The sequence below is a fragment of the Balaenoptera ricei genome, chromosome 15 (genome assembly GCF_028023285.1).
Source record: "Balaenoptera ricei isolate mBalRic1 chromosome 15, mBalRic1.hap2, whole genome shotgun sequence".
Lineage (NCBI taxonomy): Eukaryota > Metazoa > Chordata > Mammalia > Artiodactyla > Balaenopteridae > Balaenoptera > Balaenoptera ricei.
The window spans coordinates 27,809,392-27,822,972 of NC_082653.1; the positions used below are offsets into that span (position 1 = coordinate 27,809,392).

Here is a 13,581-nt window from a genome sequence, read left to right on the forward strand (position 1 = left end):
TAATTTACAACAAAGGAGCCAAGAATATATAATGGGGAAAGGACATCCTCTTTAATTGATGGTGTTGAGAAAACTGGACAGCAACATGCGAAAGAATGAAACTGGACCATTATCTTACATCATACACAAAAATTAACTCTAAATGGATTAAAGACCTGAATGTAAAACCTAAAACCATCAAACTCCATGAAGAAAATACAGGCAGTAAGCTCCTTAATATCAGTCTTGGCGATGATTTTTTTAGATTTGACACCAAAAGCAAAGTTAACAAAAGCAAAAATAAACAGGTGGGAGTACAACAAACTAAAACACTTCTGTGCAGCAAAGAATATCATCAACAAAATGAAAAGGCAACCTACCAAATGGGAGAAAATGTTTGCAAATCATATATCTGATAAGAGGTTAATATCTGAATTATCAACATATAAAGAACTCATACAATTCAATAGCAAAAAAAAAAATCAATTAAAAAATGGTCAGAGGAACTGAATAGACATTTTTCCAAAGAAGACATACAGATGGCCAACAGCTACACAAAAAGATGTTCAACATCACTAATCACCAGGAAAATGCAAATCAAAACCATGATGAGATATCACCTCACACCTGTTAGAATGTCTATCATCAAGAAGATGAGATAGGTGTTGGCAAGGATGTAAAAGGTGAGGAGAAAAGGGAACCTATGTACACTGTTGGTAGGAATGTAAATTGGTTCAGTCACTATACAAATAATATGGAGGTTCCTCAAAAAAATAAAAATAGAACTACCATATAATCCAGCAATTCCACCTCTGAAGATATATACAAATATTGAATCCTTATGATATACACTTGAAATTAATATAATGTTATATGTTAATTATATCTCATTTTTTTAAGAAGTTAAAGTTATGCCAAGAACTGCCTCCCACAAACTCATTCAACAAACCTGTATTGAGTTCTTATGTTGATTCAGTACCCATAATGGCCATTGGAAACAAGAGTACAAAAAAGACAGAGTCTCTATCCTCCAGAGTCTATGGTTATAGCAAGTTCTGCTCTTCTGAATCTCATACACTAAATGCCTTAGGCAAAACTAGGCTCACAAATAGTGAAGCAGATGTATTACTCTTGCCCTGAATAAACCTTAAGAAGGAGAGGCGTAAAGGGTTTGGATTTTCTTTCATAACTTATGTGTCTTATATTTCCCCCCCCCCAGGACCAAGAACAGGAAATTTGTTGCATGAGGTGTTCAGGAAAGACTATTCTCAAACAGAATCATAGAAAACACAATTGCTGTGAGATTTGGCTGTACTTTACTGCTCATAGCCTAAGGCCATGAAGATGCCAATAAAGGCTGGAGCTCAAGAACACGAACCCAGATCCAAGGCTTCCTCTCTGGCACCCAGCCATGAAGCTCCTTTTTCCTATCTTTGCCAGCCTCATGCTACAGTACCAGGTGAACACAGGTAATGTGAAATCCTAGGTTTAAGAGGGAGCGGTTTGAGGAAGCAGGGATTTGGCTGTCCATGATAATGGGAACCCAAAGAGACGTTAAAAAATGAGATGCCCAAGATATGGCTGAAAAGTTTATGTACTGCATCAGTCATACACCATCCCCCACATATCCCCATAGGCTCCAACCCCAGACTGTGTCTGATGGGGAAACACAGGAAGCTACAGAGAAAGTAGGATGTTGTTTGTGTACTCAGAAATTATCCAACATATAAAACTGCCTTCCTGCCCTCTGATAGTTGTCATCTGGGACTTATGCCAAGTCCACCTCATTTTTGCTCTTTTTCTAATTTAAACCATCTCTTGAACTAAAGGTTCCTATCAGTTTGTACCTTGGTATAATAAGGAGGAAGTCCTTACCCTTACACTCAGAAAATCTCCTCTCAGGATCCAGTAAACATGTCTATGTTCTCCATCGCAAATTTTTCAGATTTTTATAGAGTTTCATTCCTTCTCTCAGCCAGTGTTTTATTAGAAATCCCCAAATTACCCATAGGAGCATCTAGGAACACATCATGGCAAAAAGCTGAATCAGAGGATTGACCACTGTTTTTTGAAAAGAAGATAGAAACATTGAGACTTGTTTCAAAATACAAGAATCATCCAGATATTAAATTGGCAATGGGTCTAGGAAGGGAAAGAAAAAAGAGTCAAAGATGTTTCTATTTTTTTTTATCTTGGGACCTTAAGAGAAGGGCTATAATATAAGCCAGTATGGCTGTGTCATCTTGGGTAAAGTCAAATTTGAGCCTCAAATTCCACATAAGATAGTAGGGTTAACCAGTGTAGCTGCTTAAAATACAAGAATTTTACAGTGTTGTCTTTGGTGAGAAACAATATTGAAATGCATGTGAACATTAGGTGCTACATAAATCTCTTGTGCTTTATAGAAAATCAGTTGAATTGTTGAGTGAGGGAGAAGCTTCTTGATTTGGAAAAGAGAAATAGATGGAACAATGGGATGGAAAAATCATCCAGCAGATGAAGATGAGGTACTACTCTAAGCAGGGAATTTAGAGATATAGATAACAATGTGGGAGTTATCTTCATAGAGATGAGGTTAAGGCTATGATAATAAATAAGACCTCTGAGGGACATAGTGTCCAGAGAGGCTGAAAATGATAGAACACCATGCCCCAGGAACCACAGGTCAAGAGATTGTCAAGGAGAGTGAGGTCATGGACCACTGAGTTTGGCAAGAACCCAGAACTTCTGAAAGTCTTATTGATTCTCTTTTGAAATTCTTTCTTGAATTAGTTTTATGATAGATTTTATTCTTGTTGGTATTTCCTAGGATCATGGGGAGAGATAGTGATACTCTACAAGTGTCTACGATTAGAGGTCTAAAATCTTATCCTGAAGCAAATAATTGCATTCCCTTTTCCTCTTTAGATTTTTTAAGTTATTCAATGAAGGAAGACTAGAGATTTATTTTGGATTTCAGAGGTGTACAAAGACTCTCTTGGCCTGCCAGTTGCCTCCACCAACATCCCTAACCACTGTACTTAAAATTTAGCATTAACAAACTCCCTCTGCCTCTATTCCTCTTGCTCCAGCAATTTTAATGTCATATCTAGTTATTAACCTTAGCACTTTGGTTTTCTCTTTTCTTTGTGCAGAATACTTTGGTTTGGGAAGATGTGTAATGGGTTTTGGGAGATGCAAAGACCACTGCGCCATGGATGAAAAAGAGGTAGATAAATGCAAAAAGAAAAAATGTTGTATTGGACCAAAAGTGGTTCGATTGATAAAAAGCTACATACAAAATGAAATGCTCCACACCCTTGAAGAGGACTCTCAGGAACTGCTAAAAATTACCAAGAATTTTAGTGTTGTGATGCAAACAAAAAATCATACTTTATCTCTTCTGCCCAAATTCAGAAGTGTCAACCCTTTTGCCAACATCAACACCATCGTCATCCCAAATGCCACCACTGTGAACTCTGCCACCACCAACCCCATGATCGCAGGAAAGATAATACACACTGCTACTTCTACCAAGAGTGACATCAAAAAAAGAAGAGATTCAGCCACTGACTCCCCACCACCAGCACCACCACCATAGACACTGCTGACAACATGACTAGAGCTGGAGGAAGCAGATGAGCAGGGATGTGGGTCTTTCCTTTAAAACACCAAGTTCCTCTTTATCTTTGCTTCTATAAACTGAGACATAGAACTGTTTCCTTTATCATCAGTCATTCAATAAACACTGTTTAAGCACCCACAGTTTACATAATGTTATCATTCTCTCAGGAGCGTCAAAGAGGAGATAGAGCTAGAAAGAGATAGAATTTTAGTTTACATGCCCAGGAGAAAGCAAGCACCAGGAATGCTGACTACAACATTGAATTTGGCCCATGGATGGCCCAAAATAAGCCCCTGTAATGAAGATTTATGGTTCTCATATTATGTGCTTTTCTTGGGGCAACAGGAATGAAAACAGCAGCCATATTTTCTTTTTTCATAGATTTTTCCCACAGAAAGAACGATATGCAAAATAGAATGTGAGGAGAGCAAGTCTACCTTCTCCACAGAAGAATATAACCTAAATTCATGAGGCCATTTAAGATAAAAACATGGGGGACTGAGTGGAGGGAAGAGGGGTAAGGGAGAAGATATATGACTTCTATCTCTGAGCCAAGGCATTTTCAACATGATTCCCAGTGGGACAACAGGCAATAGGTAGAGTGGTTCTTCCCATAGATACAGGATACGGACCACAGATGCAAATCATGTAGGTAATTTTTAATTTTCTAGTAGCCACATTTAAAAAATGTAAAAATAGGGTCTGAAAAGCTAAAAAGCATTTTAAAATGTTTTTAAAAAGCATTGCCCCACCAAATGCAGCCCTGCCCACCAGAAACACAAGATCCAGCCCCACCCACCAGAACACAGGCACCAGTCTCCTCCACCAGGAGGCCTACACAAGCCAACCTTACCCACTGGGGGCAGGCACCAAAAACAGTGGGAACCACAAACCCGCAGCCTGTGAAAAGGAGAACCCAAACACAGTAAGTTAAGCAAAATGAGAAGAGAGAGAAGTATGCAGCAGATGAAGGAGCAAGATAAAAACCCACCAGACCAAACAAGTGAAGAGGAAATGACAGTCTACCTGAAAAATTCAGAGTAATGACAGTAAAGATGATCCAAAATCTTGCAAATAGAATGGAGAAAATACAAGAGATGTTTAACAAGGACCTAGAAGAACTAAAGAGCAAACAAACGATGATGAACAACACAATAAATGAAATTTAAAATTCTCTAGAAGGAATCAATAGCAGAATAACTGAGGCAGAAGAACAGATAAGTGACCTAGAAGAAAAAATAGTGGAAATAACTACCACAGAGCAGAATAAAGAAAAAAGAATGAAAAGAATTGAGGACAGTCTCAGAGACCTCTAGGACAACATTAAATACACCAACATTCGAATTATAGGGGTCCAAGAAGAAGAGAAAAAGAAAGGGTTTGAGAAAATATTTGAAAAGATTATACTTGAAAACTTCCCTAACATGGGAAAGGAAATAGTCAATCAAGTGCAGGAAACGCAGAGAGTCCCATACAGGATAAATCCAAGGAGAAACATGCCAAGACACATATTAATCAAACTATCAAAAATTAAATACAAAGAAAAATATTAAAAGCAGCAAGGGAAAACAAGAAATAACATACATAAGGAAAACAACAAATAACATACATAAGGTTAACAGCTGATCTTTCAGCAGAAATTCTGCAAGCCAGCAGGGAGTGGCAGGACATATTTAAAGTGACACTTTCACTTTTGTAGGAAAAACCTACAACCAAGATTACTCTACCCAGCAAGAATCTCATTCAGATTTGATGGAGAAATTAAAACCTTTACAGACAAGCAAAAGCTAAGAAAATTCAGCACTACCAAACCATCTTTACAACAAATGTTAAAGGAACTTCTCTAGGCAGGAAACACAAGAGAAGAAAAAGACCTACAATGACAAACCCAAAACAATTAAGAAAATGGTAAAAAGAACATACATATCAATAATTACATTAAATGTAAATGGATTAATTGCTCCAACCAAAAGACACACACTGGCTGAATGGATACAAAAACAAGACCCATATATATGCTGAGACACACACTGGCTGAATGGATACAAAAACAAGACCCATATATATGCTGAGACACACACTGGCTGAATGGATACAAAAACAAGACCCATATATGTGCTGTCTACGAGAAACCCACTTCAGACCTAGGGAAACATACAGACTGAAAGTGAGGGGATGGAAAAATATATTCCATGTTAAAGGAAATCAAAAGAAAGCTGGAGTAGCAATTCTCATATCAGACAAAATAGACTTTAAAATAAAGACTATTGCCAGAGACAAAGAAGGACACTACATAATGATCAAGGGATCAATCCAAGAAGATATAACAATTGTAAATATTTATGCACCCAACATAGGAGTACCTCAATATATAAGGTAAATGCTAACAGCCATAAAAGGGGAAATCGACAGTGACACAATCATAGTAGGAGACTTTAACACCCCACTTTCACCAATGGACAGATCATTCAAAATGAAAATAAATAAGGAAACACAAGCTTTAAATGACACATTAAACAAGATAGAATTAATTGATATTTATAGGACATTCCATCCAAAAACAACAGAATACATTTTCTTCTCAAGTGCTCATGGAACATTCTCCAGGATAGATAATATCTTGGGTCACAAATCAAGCATTGGTAAATTTAAGAAAATTGAGGGGCTTCCCTGGTGGCGCAGTGGTTGAGAATCTGCCTGCTAATGCAGGGGACACAGGTTCGAGCCCTGGTCTGGGAAGATCCCACATGCCGCGGAGCAACTAGGCCCGTGAGCCACAACTACTGAGCATGCGCATCTGGAGCCTGTGCTCCGCAACAAGAGAGGCCACAATAGTGAGAGGCCCACGCACCACGATGAAGAGTGGCCCCCGCTTGCCGCAACTAGAGAAAGCCCTCGCACAGAAACAAAGACCCAACACAGCCAAAAATAAGTAAATTTAAAAAAAAAAAGAAAGAAAATTGAAATCGTAACAAGTATCTTTTCCGACCACAATGCTATGAGATTAGATATGAATTACAGGAAAAAAAGATCTGTAAAAAATACAAACACATGGAGGCTAAACAATGCACTACTAAATAACCAAGAAATCACTGAAGAAATCAAAGAGGAAATCAAAAAATACCTAGAGACAAATGACAATGAAAACACGATGATCCAAAACCTATGGGATGCAGCAAAAGCAGTTCTAAGCGGGAAGTTTATAGCAATACAATCCTAACTCAAGAAACAACAAACATCTCAAGTAAACAACTTAACCTTACACCTAAAACAATTAGAGAAAGAAGAACAAAAAAACCCCAAAGTTAGCAGAATGAAAGAAATCATAAAGTTCAAATCAGAAAAAAATGAAAAAGAAATGAAGAAAACAATAGCAAAGATCAATAAAACTAAAAGCTGGTTCTCTGAGAAAATAAACAAAATTGATAAACCACTAGCCAGACTCATCAAGAAAAAAAAAGAAGACTCAAATCAACAGAATTAGAAATGAAAAAGGAGAAGTAACAACTGACACTGCAGAAATACAAAGAATCACGAGAGATTACTACAAGCAACTATATGCCAATAAAATGGACAACCTGGAAGAAATGGACAAATTCTTAGAAAAGCACAACCTTCCGAGACTGAACCAGGAAGAAATAGAAAATATAAACAGACAAATCACAAGCACTGAAATTGAAACTGTGGTTAAAAATCTTCCAACAAATAAAAGCCCAGGACCAGATAGTTTCATGGGCAAATTCTATCAAACATTTAAAGAAGAGCTAACACTTATCTTTCTCAAACTCTTCCAAAATATAACAGAGGGAGGAACACTCCCAAACTCTTTCCATGAGGCCACCATCACCCTGATACCAAAACCAGACAAAGATGCCACAAAAAAAGAAAACTACAGACCAATATCACTGATAAACATAGATGCAAAAATCCTCAACAAAATACTAGCAAACAAAATCCAACAGTACATTAAAAGGATCATACACCATGATCAAGTGAGATTTATCCCAGGAATGCAAGGATTCTTCAATATATGCAAATCAATCAATGTGATACACCATATTAACAAACTGAAGGATAAAAACCATATGATAATCTCAGTAGATGCAGGAAAAGCTTTTGACAAAATTCAACACCCATTTATGATTAAAAAAAAAAAAACTCTCCAGAAAGTAGGCATAGAGAGAACTTACCTCAACATAATAAAGGCCATATATGACAAACCCAGAGCCAATATCGTTCTCAATGGTGAAAAACTGAAACCATTTCCTCTAAAATCAGGAACAAGACAAGGATGCCCACTCGCACCACCATTATTCAACACAGTTTTGGAAGTTTTAGCCACAGAAATCAGAGAATAAAAAGAAATAAAAGGAATCCAAATTGGAAAAGAAGAAGTAAACCTGTCACAGTTTGCAGAGAATAGAGAATAGAGAATCCTAAAGATGCTACCAGAAAACTACTAGAGCTAATCAATGAATTTGGTAAAGTAGCAGGATACAAAATTAATGCACAAAAATCTCTTGCTTTCCTATATACTAATGATGAAAAATCCGAAAGAGAAATTAAGGAAACCCTCCCATTTACCATTGCAACAAAAAGAATAAAATACCTAGGAATAAACCTACCTAAGGAGACAAAATACCTGTATGCAGAAAACTATAAGACACTGAGGAAAGAAATTAAAGATCACACAAACAGATGGAGAGATATACCATGTTCTTGGATTGGAAGAATCAACACTGTGAAAACGACTATACTACCCAAAGCAATCTACAGATTCAGTGCAATCCCTATCAAACTACCAATGGCATTTTTCACAGAACTAGAACAAAAAAATTCACAATTTGTATGGAAACACAAAAGACCCTGAATAGCCAAAGCAATCTTGAGAAAGAAAAATGGAGGTGGAGGAATCAGGCTCCCTGACTTCAGACTATACTACAAAGCTACAGTAATCAAGACAGTATGGTACTGGTACAAAAACAGAAATATAGATCAATGGAACAGGATAGAAAGCCCAGAGATAAACCCATGCACATGTGGTTACCTTATCTTTGATAAAGGAGGCAAGAATATACAATGGAGAAAAGACAGCCTCTTCAATAAGTGGTGCTGGGAAAACTGGACAGCTACGTGTAAAAGAATGAAATTAGAATACTTCCTAACACCATACACAAAAATAAACTCAAGCTGATTCACTTTGTCATACAGCAGAAACTAACTCCAATAAAGATTGTAAAGCAATTATACTCCAATAAAGATGTTTTTAAAATGTAAAAATAAATAGGTGAAATGAATATTAATAATAAATTTTACCTAATGCAGTAAATCCAAAACATTATCATTTCAATGTGCAATTAATGTAAAAATTATCTGAGAGATTTGCATCCTTTTATTGTACTAAGTCTTTGAAATCTCATATGTATATTACTATTACAGCATATTTCATCATACTAGCCATATTTCAAGTGCTCAATAGTCCCATGCGACTAGTGGCTACCATATTGGACAGCATCAGGTTAGAGAGTTTGAGGGCACAAGTAGCTGTAGGGCTATTAGACAAATGTGATGATGTTGATCTAGAGAAGACAGCCATATCTCTGAGGGCTGTGGTACAGAATCTAAGAGTATAGAAATACAGATCCAGTGCTCCTGGGCTAACATTTTGGGTCTGGCACTTTTTAGCTGTGTGGCCTTGAACAAATCACTTATCCACATATGAGCATTTGTTTATAAAATGGAGATGTAAACATTATATTATATTCCAGAATCCGCTTCCTTATATCCCAGGACATACTTCATTTTATTGCTCAAATTACAATGGCATGGACAACTAGCCCAGTTTTTTTAACATATTCCTCTCTGCTACACATCACCTCCCTCAATTTAAAGACCACCTTTCCTTAACCTACTGGTTCTTTACTACAATTTCACCCTAAGGAAGACAAAGATTTTCCCACAATGCCCCACAGTGATACTAGAGCACAACTTTTCAAGATATGTGACTCAAACTGTTTGTACAACAGAAAAGAGTTGCCACACAAAGAATAATTTGAACTCCTGCTAGATACGTGTTCCCAGAAGAACCCCAGGTATATCTTATGAGTGTTAGATTCTCTCCCTGCTACAGCTATTTGCCAGACTCTTGAAAGTCCAGCTTATCTTCTCATAATTGGAGTGCCCTCTTCATTTTCCACTCACAGAAAGAATAGAAAGTTTCTTTCTCCCCTAAGTTTAAGGGTTTCTTTTGAGTCCTGATTTCCTGTCATAGAACTCACCCATCTCTTCTCAGGATGAATGATACTGGAGAATATCCTTTTCTTTAGAGAAATCCCGCAACCACAACTATGGTAATTCTCCAATAACTGTCCTCCCCTTTCATTACAGTAGTAGAACCCTCCTAATGTTAGCTTGAGCCAAGGCCAGTCAGAGTAAATGCTACATTTCCCAGACAGAATTGGCCAGTCTTCAATACAGAGAAGCCAGAAATGACCAACCTTGCAATTATTCATTAATATTCTTAGTGAAAACATCTTATTTTCTATTTTAAAGTCAGAGAGGAGCCTTTTTCTAAGCCTTGGGAGCCCCACCGTGACTGCAAGTTCTCCCCTGGGATTCACCATAGCACATCCTAGTACAATCCCCAGACTCCACCACTCAACAAGGTTAAGATTCACACTGACACATCCAGTGATGCCCCGAAACCCTACCATTCAGGGGTTATGTGACTCTGAATTTTTTAACTTCTCAGAGATAATCTTCAAACCCAGACTGATCAGATTAGAAGCCCATGAACATTCCACTAGCTAGCATTGCTTCTATAGAGCACTTTACAGTGAACCATCAATCAATCAGTCAATCAATCAATAAACTGCTTCCCTACCCTGAACTATGTATGAAGTTGAATCCTTCCTACTTTGCCAGGTAGCAGGTTAACCCCATATGTAAGGATGAATTTGCTGCTTTTATGGCAGTGGAGAATACAGGGTAGGACTAATAGGAAAAGAGGGTTTGAGAGGGAACCTTAACTTATTAGAAGACCTTCCTTTTACTACCCACATCACTTACAATAGCCCAATTTCCAGTCCAAAACTACTTTGAAAATACTGTTTATGGATATGAATTGTCACCTGTAAAAATTATAAAGCTCGAGACTATGATGAGTATATATAGATCCAGCTGACCTATAAAAAAACCTAAGATGATGGGGAGAAGAGCACAAAACTACAGATTAAAATTTGGGAGCTGGAGATAATGTCCAGAAAAATATTAATTAAAGTAAAAGGCCTCTGAGGCTCAGAAAGTAGGAAGGGGAACGGAGGGTCCCGGAGGACAAGGGAGGCACACGGCAGCTGGCACTGCTTATCTAGGCTCCAGCCTGTACCCAACTGAGTGGAAAAAACTTTGAGCAGGAAACAACATCATGGCTGACTTCCCTGCTCTCTACTCATCTACTCAGAGAGCCAGAGACTCTTCTGACCTGGTCAGTTCCCATGGAAGACAGAGGTTATCTACCTCCTTTGACAACACACTAAATGATCCAAGGACCATGTTATAGACTGAACCGTGTCCTTCAAAAATTCATATGTTGAAGCCCTAACCCCCAGTGTGACTATACTAAGAGAAAAGACCTTTGAAGAAGTAATTAAATTTAAATGAGGTAATATGGTTGGGCCCTAATCCAATATTACTGGTGTCCTTATAAGAAGAGGAAGGGCCATGAAGTGTGCACACGCACAGAGGAAAGACCATGTAAGACTATCTACAAGCCAAGGAGGAGAACCCAGGGGAAACCAAACCTGGCAACACTTTGATCTTAAACTTTCAGCCTCCAGAACTGTGAGAAAATACATTTCTGTTGTTAAAGCCACCCAAGCTATGGTATTTTTCCTTAGCAGCCCGAGCAAACTAATGTGAGTCATAAAAGAGATGATATCCTTTTTCTCCTTCTTTCTGAGCTCTGGGTAAAAAGAGGTAGGAACAACAGATTCCTCTTAAAACACTCTAAGGCCTCTCTGCCTTCGTTCTGGTTTTGTCAATAAGGAAAACTGAGCAACCTTAGTAGGATTTGTATACTCAAACCCAAGATACCAGTTTATATAAAGCTATAGTCAGACGTGACTGTTTATTGTAAACTCTGAGAATAAAAGCCACAGAATGCATACTAGAAGACAACAAGCATGGAATGATTATTTAATCATTGTCAAATAATTTGAATTTTTGCACACAAACTGGGTTTGAATTTACTAATAAATACCAAAAGTTGCTATTTTAGGGGGAAAATAGAGGAGTCCATTTGTGCTTAGTGTCATAATTTGCAAGTGACAGCACCATAAGTCTGACTTCCAATTCCAGCATATGAGTTGAATGGATCACGGCACTTACCGTTGCTGCTGGGACAGTTGCAATTGGTCATCTGGCTTACAAAAGATTTTATGTTAAGATCACTGCAGCAAATCTATGGTAAGCCTTCATATCCAGAAAGACAACTTCAAGACAGTACATGTTTTAGCTTGAGGATTTAGAAAATAATGGTGTGTACTGCCATTATTGGAGATCTGAAAATTTCCCATTATGTGATGTGTCTCACATAAAACACAACAAAGAGACTAGAGGGAATTCCCCAGAAGTCCAGTGGTTAGGACTCAGCATTTTCACTGCCTAGGGCCAGGGTTCAATCCCTGGTTGGGAAACTAAGATCCCACAAGCCACGTGGAACAGTCAAAAACAAACAAACAAATAAATAAATAAATAAATATAGAGACCACATGGGACCTCTAATCATTAAGAAAAAGAAACTTAAATGCTGCAGACCAACTTGTCATGATGTTACCTGACTGTTTAATTAGAATATCACTTCTGTCTAATTCACTTCCCCTGGATTCTAGATATTGCAGACTGCAAGTTTCATATTCATGGCATTCACCTTACGTGAAACATTGTGGTGCATACTTGTTTAAAAAAAAAAAAAAAAAAAGAAAGAAAGAGAGGGATTCCCTGGTGGCGCAGTGGTTGAGAATCTGCCTGCCAATGCAGGGGACACGGGTTCGAGCCCTGGTCTGGGAAGATCCCACATGCCGCGGAGCAACTAGGTCTGTGACCACAATTACTGAGCCTGCGCGTGTGGAGCCTGTGCTCCGCAACAAGAGAGGCCGCGATAGTGAGAGGCCCGCGCACCGCGATGAAGAGTGACCCCCACTTGCCGCAACTAGAGAAAGCCCTCGCACAGAAACAAAGACCCAACACAGCCATAAATAAATAAATTAAATTAAATTAAATTAAAAATTTAAAAAAAAAAAAGAGAGAGAGAGAAAATAAAGACCGACCGACCTCATGGCCTGTGTGTTATTTTGGTCTTATAAGGATGTTTCTTTAAATTTAAAATAATGACATCAGAATATAGTTGTATATTGAAGTTAACATGTTAAATTATTCTTAAAATCAGGTATACACAGATTGTAATTGTTAGTTTGAAAAAAATATTAATCACACTTTCGTATTAGTTAGTTAACCTAGAAAGTAAATCAGGTGTGATTAAGCTACATTAATTTCTTAATATAATCCAGGAAAAATCTGTTATGACCTTGAATTTCTTCTTGACAGAGACAATGATCTTGCGAAAATATGACTTCTGTGTTTTCACAGTTTTTAATCAAAATGAACTATGAATGCTATTCCACTTAACTGTAAGTAGGCCAGGTCAATAATAAAAGGGTGGTAAGTTTTTTATATTCATTTTTTTAAGTACATTTTTAAATTTTCTTTAGTCATTCAACAAATATTTATTAGCATTTACTCCTTCTTGGTCTCTGGCCAAGACACTAAGGATTAGGAGCCTCCATCCCCAGATAGGCAAGGGGGAGTGGGTGCTGAGGATGTGGATGAAAGGAAATAGGAATGGGCTCCCAAAAGAGTGATACCTCATATGCTCTTAAAGAATGAATAGAGGGACTTCCCTGGTGGTGCAGTGGTTGAGAACCCACCTGCCAATGCAGGGG

The 13,581-nt window shown here is 37.8% G+C and overlaps 1 protein-coding gene across 1 annotated transcript; it reads left to right on the forward strand.

Moving 5' to 3' along the window:
* Nucleotides 1-1,390: 1,390 nt before the first annotated feature.
* Nucleotides 1,391-3,559, forward strand: DEFB129 (defensin beta 129). The gene is made up of 2 exons (XM_059898203.1): nt 1,391-1,448; nt 3,114-3,559. The coding sequence occupies exons 1-2, from the start codon at nt 1,391-1,393 to the stop codon at nt 3,557-3,559; spliced, it is 504 nt and encodes a 167-aa protein (XP_059754186.1).
* The last annotated feature ends 10,022 nt before the right edge of the window (nt 3,560-13,581 follow it).